Genomic DNA, 15,000 nt, shown 5'->3' with positions numbered 1-15,000 from the left:
CACCCAACACCACCACCAGAACACCCACAAAAATACCCTTAAGTAGAATATTCCCGACCTAAAAATACACTCTAAGAATTCAAAACATCACAAAAAACACCAGAAAAACACCAAAACACCACAGCTACACCCAAACAAACACCACCACAGGCTTCCCCAATCCTTCCCCCACCAGTACACCCCACACAACACCCTGCAACACCCCCAGAACACCCCAAAACTCACCCTGGAAGAGCGTGCGTCAAGGTCCAACACCCCCATGTCATCGAAGTGGTGGTCAGTCTTTCCGTTCCTTAGATCTTGAAATACTCGATTAGTGATCTCATCGAGGGTGGCGCTGCTTCCCGCCCCCACCGCCCCCCCGACGCCGCGCCCGCCCCGGCTCCACCCCCCACTCTGCAGGGAACAGGTGAGGAAGGGATGTCAGTAAGGGCAGAAGAGAGAGAGAGAGAGAGAGAGAGAGAGAGAGAGAGAGAGAGAGAGAGATAAAACTAATAATAACAATAATAATAATAACAATAATAATAATAATAATAATTTCTATCTTCCCCCACACTCACACCCACACCCCCCACCACACCCAGTCATACACCGCCCCCCCCACACCCACACCTTGTATATTCATCACAATTAATAGTTTGTTTTTCAATTTTTTCTAATTTCTTCATTTCCTTTCTATCCTTCTATCCTTATTTCTCTTCATTTTCACCCCCCACCCCCACCCACACCCACACCCACACCCACAATAACAATAAATAAATAAATAGAGAATAAAAATTTACCCACACCACTTCCCAGCCCCGCCCCGCCCCGTGACCCAGCCCCGCCCCGCCCCGCCCCGAACCCTGACCTTTCACCTCCTCTTTGGTCTGCACAACAAGTCTGATGCCGTCAATGTCTGTCACAGAACACTTCAGATTCACTGCTTTCTCCTCGCCGTCCTGCAAAGAAAGGGGGGGGGTGAGGGGGTGGTGGTGGTGGTGGTAGTAGTAGTAGTAGTAGTAGTAATAATAATAATAATAATAATAATAATAATAATAATAATAATAATAATGATGGTAGGAGGAGGAGGAGGAGGAGGAGGAGGAGGAGGAGGAGGAAAGAACAACAACAACAAAATGTGCATTAAGACTGACATGCAGCCATACCATTACAGGCTGGTGTGTGTTGACGCACTCAAGCACGCACACCATCCATACACACAATGAAAGACTGAGGAACACACACACACACACACACACAGTCCTTTTATCTCCAAAGGAAAATAGACCAACACACACACACACACTATACAACGCAACACATTGGAACACACACACACTATACAACGCAACATATTGGAACACACACACACACACACACACAATATAACACAGCAAATCCTGTCAGATATGGACGAAGAGTGTCAGGAAGGGTCGGGGCGGGGCGGCAGGTGTGAGCTCCCGCCACGGTGACGTCACGGCCTGGCCCGGCGGGCTGATGACGTCACGGGGCGGCCTGGGCGGGCCCAGTCTGGCGGGCTTGTATACGTTAACGTAAATAATTTTGAAAAAGGCCTTTTGAAAAAACGGCGCCCGAGCAGAATGCTTCACATATTCTGACTTGCCACATATTTTAACTAATACCAAAAATATAAAGAGATTCCAAACACCAGTAATATTCAACATTTTTTAAAAGAAGTATAAATAAAATGTTGGAACCTTGACCCCCCCTTGAAAAATGTCAATGTCCGCCCATTCTGAGTTGCAAGGCAGGAAACACACTTTAAAGAATGTGAGCAGTGTTTTGCAACACTTTCGAGTGAGTTGGAGCCACAAACAAGTGAGTGACAGGGCTGCCAACAAAACTATTGGTGCAACATTAACACCGTCACTCTCCACTCCACTCTCCACTAATTCCACTCACCACCAAACACAAACACTTTCAAACACATCAACCATTTTTTCAAAACAATAACAACTTCATACTGCCTCAAACCAAAATTTTCCCCTGGACGCTCCGGAAAATTTGGCGCCAAAAACCAGCCTTGTTTAACACAAAAACAACGCCAACAACAACATGCCGCGCCCCACACACGCACGCAAAACACTTCACACACAACACAACACTTGTACAAACCATCAAATCTTACTATTCTGCCCAAACTAACGCTCCAACAATTCAAGAAAATAATCCTGGATTCTGGGCGGCCCGCCGGGCCGGGGTGGGCGTATCCAAGATGGCGGCGGGGCCGTGGAGGAGTCGGCCGCCCCCTTCTACCTCACTTAAACCTTCACCAAACTTAAACCTGGCCATGGCGGGTGTGTCTCAATAGCTGATGTGAAAGCTTAGTGGCGCGGCTGCATGTTGTGGCAAGACAGGCCTATAATACTGACAGATAAGGCTGGAAATACCTGATAAATGAGTGATTCAAGATGGCGGCGGGGTCTGGGTTCCAATAACAAAGCTTAACCTCCTCACCCAGACCTTTCAAAATGTGAAGGAAGGCATTTGATGACTTCTCCTGAGTTGTCCCTTGGCCGTGCCTTGCCTGACACACACACTGAGACGCGGTGACGCGGCAAGGCGATGGTGGTGACGCAGTCCTGCCTCTGTGGACCAATAACACGTACTCCTGGGATGCTTTGCACACGTGGCAACACCGGGCCAGTACTGGCAATTCTGCCACCACCACTTAACACACTCGTCAAATCCCGTACGTGTCACTTCAACCAGTCACTTCGGAGTGTACAAATCTTGTTAACATGTCACTAGAATCGCAAAAACACTCGTCAAATCCCGTGTCACTTCATCAATGAAGTAGTAAGTGGTGACCCGCGCACCTCCTGCCGCCACCAGAGTGTCACCAACACTGAATTGAAGTCACTCAAGTGAGTGGTCAGAGTGGAGGGTGGAGGGCGCTGTTGCCCGGATCACCACAGCAACAGTCGCCAAATGAACAAGCTCATTACTTGAAGGGAGTGGTATTGACACACAGACAGGCAGTACAACTTGTCCTGTACTTGTATTACTAGTGACAGTAATGATATACAAGTATGCATAGAGTAATGGCAATCCTGGCGGCTCCTCACTGCTGGAGACGCGCCCACTAACTATTGTAGGTGACGCTGCCATTGGAAAGGTGTCAACCACACTACGGCTTGTTACATACTTACCTACGACAATGGGTAGTAGTAGTAGTGGTAGTAGTAGTAGTAGTAGTAGTAGTAGTAGTAGTAGTAGTAGTAGTAGTAGTAATACCACTACTACTACTACTAATAATAATGGTAGGAGGAGAAGAAGAAGAAGAACAACAACAACAATAAATAAATAAATATAGCAAAACACACCAAAACGAACCTTATGGATATGTAGGAGGTCTAATTTGAATCCATATTTGTGCAGGATAGGCTTAAGGACTTCCCCGGTAGTCTTGGTAGGCTTAGCTTTAATACAGACCGTTTTATGAGAAGGTAGGTCTAATTGAAAAAAAACTCTCTGCTCCAGTCGAACCTCACAGCCTGTCAGGATAGCACTGTCTTCCTTCTTGTTTAGCAGCTGTTTGGATGGGACGAGAGGGATGAGTGGGGTGCGTGTAGGTGCAGGAAGGTTTGGTGCATCTGTGTGTGTGTTTGCGTGTGTGTGCGTTGAGTTTAAAGTGTGTTTTGGGGTGTTTTTGTAATGTTTTTGTGGTTTTTCATTTTTTTTTGGGTGTGTTTGGGTGTGTTTTGGGGTGTTTGGGTGGGACGAGAGGGGTGAATAGGGTGCGTGTGGGTGCAGGAAGGTTTGATGCATCTGTGTGTGTGTTTGCGTGAGTGTGCGTTGCATTTAAAGTGTGTTTTGGGGTGTTTTTTGTAATGTTTTTGTGGTTTTTCATTTTTTTTGGGGTGTGTTTTGGGTATATTTTGGGTGTGTTTTGGGGTGTTTGGGTGGGACGAGAGGGGTGAATGGGGTGCGTGTGGGTGCAGGAAGGTTTGATGCATCTGTGTGTGTGTTTGCGTGTGTGTGCGTTGTGTTTAAAGTGTGTTTTTGGGTGTTTTTATAAATACAATCAAGTGCTTTTCCTCTCCAATCCTGATCATCCTCTCCTTTCACTCTCACACACTCTCCCAACACTCCTATTGCTCTCTCACACACTCCCAGCTTTTCTATCTCTCTCCCAGCCTCTCTATCTCACTCTCCCAGCCTCACACATACTCTCCCAGCCTCTCACACACTCTCCCAGCCTCTCACACACTCTCCCAGCCTCTCACACACTCTCCCAGACTCTCACACACTCTCCCAGCATCTCACACACTCTTTCTCCCTCTCCCAGCCTTTCTCTCACTCCCAAACACTCTCCCAGCCTTTCTATCTCTCTCTAAAGCCTCTCACATACTCTCCCAGCCTTTGCCACACTCTCACACACTCCCTGAACACTGTCACACTCACAACCTCTTTCTCTATCTCTCTCAAACACTTTTTTTCAGCCTCTCCCAGCCTCTCTCTCCCTCTCCCACTCTCCCAGCCCCTCTCACCTTGTCAGTCTTGTGCAGGTAGACCTCATAAGTGGAGTAGGTCAGCCCTCTCCGCTCCAGCAGCCTGCACATCACAGCCTGCACAGTCTCTCCACTCTTGATTGGGACCACAGAGTTTGTTAAGTCTGGAAGCATCACACGGCATCTGGCACTCCTGGCACCCCCCTCCCCCCCACTCAGACTCCCCTGGTCCCCCGAGGTTAGGGACTAGTGGGGGACGAAGTGGGGAAGGGATGGAGGGAATGGAGGAGGACAGGAGAGGAGAGAGAGTGAAGTTAGACAATGTTTAAATAAGTTGGAAAAATGACGATTAAATTTAGAAAAAAAAAAATACTCTGAAGTTTGAAATATTGGATAAATGTTGTATTCTAATCCTTCCTTCCTTCCGATAACGCAGAAACCTTGTGATCTTTCCCCTGACGGTCAAAACAGCCTTAAACAGCCGTGTATCACTTGAACTGTAGCTTCCAGAGAGCCTTTGGAAAGTGTACAGTGGAGGTTCTGAAGAGTGCTTATTGTCTCCCGTTCATAAGGAAAAGTACTAATCGTGGCTCCAGAGGGTGAGACGTCCTTGTGAGGTGTTGCTCTAGGCCAGGGGTGGGCAAACTACAGCCTGCCATGAGGGATTCCTGAAGCCTCACAAATGTTAGTGAGTTTCAAATATTATGAGCATTGCATTTTTTTCCTGCAAGTGTGCATGTGTGTGTGAGAGTGGCTTTTCAATTAGAAGCCTTTAATTTTGTATTCTAAATGTGTATTAATGATTTTGGGTTAATACAGTACGCAGCCCTGTAAGATTGTTATTGTTTTAATGTGGCCCCAGCACTGAGAGGTTTGCCCACCCTTGCTGTAGGACCATGTGGTGTGGGGTTAAGTTGGGGGGTTTTTAGGGGTTTTGGGGTTAGTTAAGTTAGGGTAAGTTAAGTTTAAATGCCTTGGTATATTCTTAACCCCTTCAGTAGCATGACGTGTTTCCCTATTCCTTGTGGTGACTATTTGGTGATTTTGTACAGCTTCACAAACTCATGTGGGGGATTAAAATAGTGAAGACTGTGGCCATTAATCTTGTGCCCTCCATACACCCTTCCTAATGTCAATAAAATGGTCTAATGGTACACAAATCTCAAGGTAAAAATGTGTCCCAGTACTGAAGGGGTTAAAATAGTGAAGACTGTGGCCATTAATCTTCTGCCCTCCATACACCCTTCCTAATGTCAATAAAATGGTCTAATGGTACACAAATCTCAAGGTAAAATGTGTCCCAGTACTGAAGGGGTTAAAATAGTGAAGACTGTGGCCATTAATCTTCTGCCCTCCATACACCCTTCCTAATGTCAATAAAATGGTCTAATGGTACACAAATCTCAAGGTAAAAATGTGTCCCAGTACTGAAGGGGTTAAAATAGTGAAGACTGTGGCCATTAATCTTCTGCCCTCCATACACCCTTCCTAATGTCAATAAAATGGTCTAATGGTACACAAATCTCAAGGTAAAATGTGTCCCAGTACTGAAGGGGTTAAAATAGTGAAGACTGTGGCCATTAATCTTCTGCCCTCCATACACCCTTCCTAATGTCAATAAAATGGTCTAATGGTACACAAATCTCAAGGTAAAAATGTGTCCCAGTACTGAAGGGGTTAAAATAGTGAAGACTGTGGCCATTAATCTTCTGCCCTCCATACACCCTTCCTAATGTCAATAAAATGGTCTAATGGTACACAAATCTCAAGGTAAAAATGTGTCCCAGTACTGAAGGGGTTAAAATAGTGAAGACTGTGGCCATTAATCTTCTGCCCTCCATACACCCTTCCTAATGTCAATAAAATGGTCTAATGGTACACAAATCTCAAGGTAAAAATGTGTCCCAGTACTGAAGGGGTTAAAATAGTGAAGACTGTGGCCATTAATCTTCTGCCCTCCATACACCCTTCCTAATGTCAATAAAATGGTCTAATGGTACACAAATCTCAAGGTAAAATGTGTCCCAGTACTGAAGGGGTTAAAATAGTGAAGACTGTGGCCATTAATCTTCTGCCCTCCATACACCCTTCCTAATGTCAATAAAATGGTCTAATGGTACACAAATCTCAAGGTAAAATGTGTCCCAGTACTGAAGGGGTTAAAATAGTGAAGACTGTGGCCATTAATCTTCTGCCCTCCATACACCCTTCCTAATGTCAATAAAATGGTCTAATGGTACACAAATCTCAAGGTAAAAATGTGTCCCAGTACTGAAGGGGTTAAAATAGTGAAGACTGTGGCCATTAATCTTCTGCCCTCCATACACCCTTCCTAATGTCAATAAAATGGTCTAATGGTACACAAATCTCAAGGTAAAAATGTGTCCCAGTACTGAAGGGGTTAAAATAGTGAAGACTGTGGCCATTAATCTTCTGCCCTCCATACACCCTTCCTAATGTCAATAAAATGGTCTAATGGTACACAAATCTCAAGGTAAAAATGTGTCCCAGTACTGAAGGGGTTAAAATAGTGAAGACTGTGGCCATTAATCTTCTGCCCTCCATACACCCTTCCTAATGTCAATAAAATGGTCTAATGGTACACAAATCTCAAGGTAAAAATGTGTCCCAGTACTGAAGGGGTTAAAATAGTGAAGACTGTGGCCATTAATCTTCTGCCCTCCATACACCCTTCCTAATGTCAATAAAATGGTCTAATGGTACACAAATCTCAAGGTAAAAATGTGTCCCAGTACTGAAGGGGTTAAAATAGTGAAGACTGTGGCCATTAATCTTCTGCCCTCCATACACCCTTCCTAATGTCAATAAAATGGTCTAATGGTACACAAATCTCAAGGTAAAAATGTGTCCCAGTACTGAAGGGGTTAAAATAGTGAAGACTGTGGCCATTAATCTTCTGCCCTCCATACACCCTTCCTAATGTCCTAATGGTACACAAATCTCAAGGTAAAAATGTGTCCCAGTACTGAAGGGGTTAAAATAGTGAAGACTGTGGCCATTAATCTTCTGCCCTCCATACACCCTTCCTAATGTCAATAAAATGGTCTAATGGTACACAAATCTCAAGGTAAAAATGTGTCCCAGTACTGAAGGGGTTAAAATAGTGAAGACTGTGGCCATTAATCTTCTGCCCTCCATACACCCTTCCTAATGTCAATAAAATGGTCTAATGGTACACAAATCTCAAGGTAAAATGTGTCCCAGTACTGAAGGGGTTAAAATAGTGAAGACTGTGGCCATTAATCTTCTGCCCTCCATACACCCTTCCTAATGTCAATAAAATGGTCTAATGGTACACAAATCTCAAGGTAAAATGTGTCCCAGTACTGAAGGGGTTAAAATAGTGAAGACTGTGGCCATTAATCTTCTGCCCTCCATACACCCTTCCTAATGTCAATAAAATGGTCTAATGGTACACAAATCTCAAGGTAAAAATGTGTCCCAGTACTGAAGGGGTTAAAATAGTGAAGACTGTGGCCATTAACCTTCTGCCCTCCATACACCCTTCCTAATGTCAATAAAATGGTCTAATGGTACACAAATCTCAAGGTAAAAATGTGTCCCAGTACTGAAGGGGTTAAAATAGTGAAGACTGTGGCCATTAATCTTCTGCCCTCCATACACCCTTCCTAATGTCAATAAAATGGTCTAATGGTACACAAATCTCAAGGTAAAAATGTATCCCAGTACTGAAGGGGCTAAAATAGTGAAGACTGTGGCCATTAATCTTCTGCCCTCCATACACCCTTCCTAATGTCCTAATGTCCTAATGGTACACAAATCTCACCTCTCTGGAAGCAGCGCGGCGTCCTAAAGGCAGATCTGAGGAGTTTAAGGACGTCCTGCTGCCACTGATGTCTGAGCGCAGGGAGGATGAGTCTGAGGTGTTGCGGTGGGTGGTGTGTGCGGTGTGTGTGCTGCTGTGGCTGTGGCTTGAGCTCTTCTTCCTTCTCCGGTACTCTGCCTCCCCCGATCCTTGCTCTTGCTGCGATCTTTCCGATTCCAAGGTAACAAGGACTTCCGACGCCTCTCCTCTGCGTCCGATCGGCTCTTTTTCAGCTGTGGGGGGGGTTAATTTTGGTGGGGTTTTTGGTGTTTTAAAGGCCAGAAACCACAAAAAATGCTTGATTTCTTCTAAAAACCGGAAAAAAACACTGATTTCCTCTAAAAAAACAAAAAAACACACAAATGTCTTCTGCGTCGACCAGCTTTTTTTTTCAGCTGTGGGGGGGAGGGGGTAAATTCTTGGTGTTTTTTTTGGGTGTTTTAAAGGCCAGACACCACAAAAAACACTTGATTTCTTCTAAAAACTGGAAAAAAACACTGATTTCCTCTAAAAAAACAAAAAAACACACAAATGTCTTCTGCGTCGACCAGCTTTTTTTTTTCAGCTGTGGGGGGGAGGGGGTTAATTTCTTGGTGTTTTGGTTTTAAGGCCAGGCTTGATTTCTTCTAAAAACAGGAAAAAAACACAAATTTCCTCTGCGTTTGACCAGAGGAGGTAATTTTTGGGGGAAGGGGTAAATTTTGGGTGTTTTTTTGGTGTTTTAAGGGCCAGAAACCACAAAAAATCACTGATTTCCTCTAAAACACGCAAAAAACACACAAATGTCTTATGCGTCTGACCAGCTTTTTTTTTTTCAGCTGTGGGGGGAGGGGGTTAATTTTTGGTGTTTTAAAGGCCAGAAACCACAAAAAACACTGATTTCCTCAAAAAAAAAAAAAAAAAAAACACAAATGTCTTCTGCGTCCGACCAGCTTTTTTTTTCAGCTGTGGGGGGGAGGGGGTCAATTTCTGGTGTTTTTTTGGTGTTTTAAAGGCCAGAAACCATAAAAAACACTTGATTTCCTCTAAAAATGGCAAAAAAACACAAATTTCCTCTGCGTTTGACCAGAGGAGGTAATTTTTTTGGGGAAGGGATTAATTTTGGGTGTTTTTTTGGTGTTTTAAGGGCCAGAAACCACAAAAAAAACACTGATTTCCTCTAAAACACAAAAAACACACAAATGTCTTCTGCGTCTGACCAGCTTTTTTTTTTTTCAGCTGTGGGGGGAGGGGGTTAATTTCTTGGTGTTTTTTTGGTGTTTTAAGGCCAGAAATCACAAAAAACGCTTGATTTCCTCTAAAAATGGCAAAAAACACAAATTTCCTCTGCGTTTGACCAGAGGAGGTAATTTTTGGGGGGAAGGGATTAATTTTGGGTGTTTTTGGTGTTTTAAGGGCAGAAACCATGAAAAAACACTGATTTCTTCTAAAACACGCAAAAAACACACAAATGTCTTCTCCGTCCAACCAGCTTTTTTTTTTCAGCCGTGGGGGGGAGGGGGTTAATTTTGGTGTTTTTCTGGTGTTTTAAAGGCCACAAACCACAATAAAACACGGATTTCCTCTAAAAACGCAAAAAAAAAACCCATTAATTTCCTCCGCGTCGGACCGTCTTTTTTTTCAGCAATGGGGGTGTAGAAGGGGGTTAAAACTGAGGGTAAGGTATGAGAGAGAAGAGATAAAAGAATAAAGAAGGAAAAAATAAATAAAATAAAAAAATAAATATATAAGCACAATAATAATAAATTAATAAATAAAAAATAAATTAATAAATAAAAAGGTGTGTGTTAATTTGGTTTTATCTTAAACACACTCTCAAAACACTTAAAATGCCCTTAAACACTCTCAAAACACCTTAAACACACTTAAAACACCCTAAAGCACTCTCAAAACACTTAAAATGCCCTAAAACACTCTCAAAACACCTTAAACACACTTAAAACACCCTAAAACACCCTAAAGCACTCTCAAAACACTTAAAATGCCCTAAAACACTCTCAAAACACCTTAAACACACTTAAAACACCCTTAAAACACCCTAAAACACTCTCAAAACACTTAAAATGCCTAAAACACTCAAAACACCTTAAACACACTTAAAACACACAAAAACACTTAAAATGCCCTAAAACACTCTCAAAACACCTTAAACACACTTAAAACACACTAAACACTCACAAAACACTTAAAATGCCCACCTTAAACACACTTAAAACATAAAACACCCTAAAACACTCTCAAAACACTTAAATGCCCTAAAACACTCTCAAACACCTTAAACACACTTAAAACACCCTTAAACATAAAACACTCTCAAAACACTTAAAATGCCCTAAAACACTCAAAACACCTAAACACACTTAAACACCCTTAAAACACCCTAAAACACTCTCAAAACACTTAAAATGCCTAAAACACTCAAAACACCTTAAACACACTTAAAACACACACAAAACACTTAAAATGCCCTAAAACACTCTCAAAACACCTTAAACACACTTAAAACACACTAAAACACTCACAAAACACTTAAAATGCCCTAAAACATTCTCAAAACACCTTAAACACACTTAAAACACCCTTAAAACAACATAAAGCACTCTCAAAACACTTAAAATGCCCTAAAACCCTCTCAAAACTCCTTAAACACACTTAAAACATCCTAAAACACTCTCAAAACACTTAAAATGCCCTAAAACACTCTCAAAACATCTTAAACACCCTAAAGCACTCTCAAAACACTTAAAATGGCCTAAAACACTCTCAAAACACCTTAAACACACTTAAAACACTCTTAAACCACCCTAAAGCACTCTTAAAACACTTAAAATGCCCTAAAACACTCTCAAAACACCTTAAACACCCTAAAGCACTCTCAAAACACTTAAAATGCCCTAAAACACTCTCAAAACACCTTAAACACACTTAAAACACCCTAAAACACTCTCAAAACACCTTAAACACACTTAAAACATCTTTAAAACAACCTAAAACACTCTCAAAACACTTAAACTCTCACACCTTAAACACCCTTAAAACACCCTAAAGCACTCTCAAAACACTTAAAATGCCCTAAAACACTCTCAAATCACCTTAAACATACTTAAAACACCCTAACACTCTCAAAACTCCTAAAACATCCTTAAAACACCCTAACACTCTCAAAACTCCTAAAACACACCTAAAACACCCTAAAACACTCTCAAAACACTTAAAACACCCTCAAAACACTTAAAACACCCTAAAACACTTAAAACACACTAAAAACACCCTAAAACACTCTCAAAACACCTCAAACATCCTCAAAACACCTTAAACACACTAAAAACACCCTAAAACACATTCAAAACACTTAAAACACCCAAAAACCCCCTTAAACTCCCCTTAATTCTCCAAAAACACCCTCAAAACTACCTTAACATGTGAATCCTCCGCTCCAATTCTAAGATCAGGATCAAGGGAGTCGTCACCAGGGTAGGGAAGTGGCTGGCCCCTCATCTCCAGAGCCAGGCACTCTTGATACAAAGAGGACTTGAGGAATCGGGAATAACTGTCGAACTTCATGAGGTTAAAAATCTGCTTCTGTGCCTGTTGGGAGAGGGAGAGTGGGTGTGAGAGGGAGGGAGAGGGTGGGAGAATGTTCTGGGGAGAGTGTGGCAGCTTGGGGTATGCTGGGAGAGGCTGGGAGAGGCAGAGAGAGAGAAGGAATGAAAAGAAAAATTATTTGTGAGAGTTTGGGAGAGTTTAAAGGCAGTGGGGTATGCTGGGAGAGGCAGGGAGAAGCAGGAGGCAGAGAGAGAGAGATGAAAAGAAAACTATTTGTGAGAGTTTGGGAGAGTTTAAAGGCAGTGAGAGAGAGGGAGAGGGAGGGAGAGGGAGGGAGAGGGTGGGAGAGAGGTCTGGGGAGAGTGTGGCAGCTTGAGGTATGCTGGGAGAGGCTGGGAGAGGCAGAGAGAGAGAAGGAATGAAAAGAAAAATTATTTGTGAGAGTTTGGGAGAGTTTAAAGGCAGTGAGAGAGAGGGAGAGGGAGTGAGAGGGTGGGAGAGAGGTCTGGGGAGAGTGTGGCAGCTTGGGGTATGCTGGGAGAGACTGGGAGAAGCTGGGAGAGAGAAAGAATGAAAGGAGAAAATGTTTGTGTGTTTGGGTGTGTTTAGGTGCATTTGGGAGAGTTTAAAGGCAGTGAGAGGGAGGGAGAGAGTGGGAGAGGGTGCGAGAGAGGTGTGGTGAGAGTGTGACAGCTTGAGGTACACTGGGAGAGGCTGGGAGAGGCAGGGAGAGAGAAGGAATGAAAAAGAAAAATATTTGTGAAGTGTGTGTGTGTTTGTGAGTGTTTGGGAGAGAGAGTGAGGGAGTGTGAGAGGGAGGGAGAGGGTGGGAGAGAGGTGTGGGGAGAGTGTGACAGCTTGGGGTACACTGGGAGAGGCAGGGAGAGGTTAGGAAAGAAAATAAAGAAAAGAGAAGATGGGAAGGATGAGGAGAGAGAGAGAGAGAGAGAGAGAGAGAGAGAGAGAGAGAGAGAGAGAGAGAGAGAGAGAGAGAGAGAGAGAGAGAGAGAGAGAGAGAGAGAGAGAGAGAGAGAGAGAGGAAGTGGTAGGTTAGAGATAAGAAAGTGGAGAGAGAGAGAGAGAGAGAGAGAGAGAGAGAGAGAGAGAGAGAGAGAGAGAGAGAGAGAGAGAGAGAGAGAGAGAGAGAGAGAGAGAGAGAGAGAGAGAGAGAAAGAGAGACAGAGAGAAAGAGAAAAAACACACACACACCACAAAAACCACCTAAAACACCACAAAAACACCACCAAACACACACCTGGGCAAACAGAGACTCATTGGGAAGGTGTAGGCCGTCCTGCGCATCCTGCCTAGCCTGCGAGTCCACATTTACAGGCTCAGGGGCACCACTATACAAATGGCGCTCAAAAATTTGCCTTGCCATTGATCGTAATTCATCGGACGAAGTTAAACGCTTGTATCTCTCACACGCTGTCCAGAAGTAGATGTTCTCGTGGCTGTACTCCTTCTTCAGGAACTCCTGTAGGTGCGGGAGGTGGTGAGAGGGTGGGAGAGTCACTGGGAGAGGTGTAGGAGAGGGAAATGTAAGAGTGTGTGTGTGTGTGTCTAGTTCTAAATTTTTGTTTGGGTCTGTTTGGGTGTGTTTTCTTGCACTTTGAGTGAGAAGGAGGGAATGTGAGTGTGTGAGAGTGTGAGAGGGTGTTGAGAGTGTGTGGGAGAAGTGAGAGCATGGGAGGGTCACTGGGAGAGGCGTGGGAGAGGGAGAAATAAAACTATTAAAAGTATGAGTGTTTAGAAAAAAAAAATTGGTTTCATTTTGATGCATTTTGAGTGTGATAGGGAAGGATTTGGGGTGTTTTGAGTGCGTGAGTGTGTGAGAGAGGGTGTTGAGAGTGTGTGAGAGCAGTGCAAGGCTGGGAGAGTCACTGGGAGAGACGTGAGAGAGGAAAAAGTAAGTGTGTGAGGGAGTTTGAAAATTTTTGCTATTGGGTTTAGTTTTTTTTGAGCGTTTTTCTGCATTTTGAGTGAGAAAGGAAGGGAATGTGAGTGTGTGAGAGTGTGAGAGGGTATTAAGAGTGTGTGGGAGAAGTGAGAGGCTGGGAGAATCACTGGGAGAGGTATGGGAGAGGAAAATGTAAGAGCATGTGTGGGAGTGAAAATTTTGTCTGGGTTTAGCTTGTTTTGTGTGTTTTTGAGTGATAGGGAAAGATTTGGGGTGTTGTGAGAAACAATACAAACACAACACCAGCACACAAACACACACACACCTTTCTCGCACCCCTACACACCATCACACACCCCAAAACACCCCAAAAACACCATAAACAGGCCCAAGAAACACACCATTTAACCCAAACAAACATTGAAACACACCAAAAAAACACTAATAAGGGGCAATACAAACACAACACTAACACACAAACACACACACACCTTTCCCACACCCACACGCACCCTCACACACCCCGAAACACCCCAAAAAACACCTGGAAAAACCCCCAAAACCCCCATAAACACACCGTCAAATCAAAACAGCCACACAAAACACCAAATAAAACACAGATTTCCGACAATACAAACACCACACCAACACACAAACACACACACACCTTTCACACACCCACACGCACCCTCACACACCCCGAAAAACCCCAAAAACACCCCGAAAAACCCAAAAACTTACAGCAAACGTGTGAAGTCCAGCCTGGTCTTCAAGTAGTTTTTCGAAGGAAGTGGCCCAGGACCCAACCTGACCCACGTCGATGGCCCTTTCGGAGGTCATGCTGCTGCCGCCAACTGACACACACTCCCCATCCAGTAGACTATGGGGTGCAGAGATCTGTGGGGGGCAGAGAAGGGGGCAGAAAAGGGGAGACAGTAAGAGAATGAGAGGGAGAAAGAGTGTTTTTTTAGTACAGAATGATAACAAAAACACACACACAAACGTAGCTAATTGTCTGAGGCCCTGGAAAGCAGTTGCAATGTTTGTCTATAAGGGTGTGCAAGCGTTTGTCTATAAGGGTGATTTTCTGACCTTGCCCAGCTCAGTGTCGGAGTGGGGGGCGTCAACACAGTGCTCGGATTGGTAGTGTCTGCGGAGAGAGCTGTTTCTAATCCATTTCTTGCCATCTCCTCCTCCTCCGTCCACCTGTAGAGAGAGAGAGAGAGAGATGGAGAGAAGGATTAGTATGT

General features: G+C 43.8%; 1 protein-coding gene across 1 annotated transcript in view; it reads right to left on the bottom strand.

The window, feature by feature from the left end:
• LOC123509128 (regulator of G-protein signaling loco-like) overlaps window positions 1-15,000 on the bottom strand; it is a 45,732-nt gene that overhangs the window by 3,008 nt on the left and 27,724 nt on the right. Inside the window, 11 exon segments of the mRNA XM_045263273.1 lie at window positions 226-357; window positions 359-396; window positions 851-941; window positions 3,340-3,537; window positions 4,497-4,703; window positions 8,266-8,450; window positions 8,453-8,537; window positions 11,719-11,892; window positions 13,106-13,327; window positions 14,492-14,647; window positions 14,843-14,956. Coding sequence (XP_045119208.1) covers window positions 226-357; window positions 359-396; window positions 851-941; window positions 3,340-3,537; window positions 4,497-4,703; window positions 8,266-8,450; window positions 8,453-8,537; window positions 11,719-11,892; window positions 13,106-13,327; window positions 14,492-14,647; window positions 14,843-14,956 — 1,602 coding nt within the window.

Source organism: Portunus trituberculatus, chromosome 26 (genome assembly GCF_017591435.1).
Source record: "Portunus trituberculatus isolate SZX2019 chromosome 26, ASM1759143v1, whole genome shotgun sequence".
NCBI lineage: Eukaryota > Metazoa > Arthropoda > Malacostraca > Decapoda > Portunidae > Portunus > Portunus trituberculatus.
The sequence above is the reverse complement of the archived record's forward strand: the minus strand, read 5'-3'. Positions and strand labels throughout refer to the sequence as shown.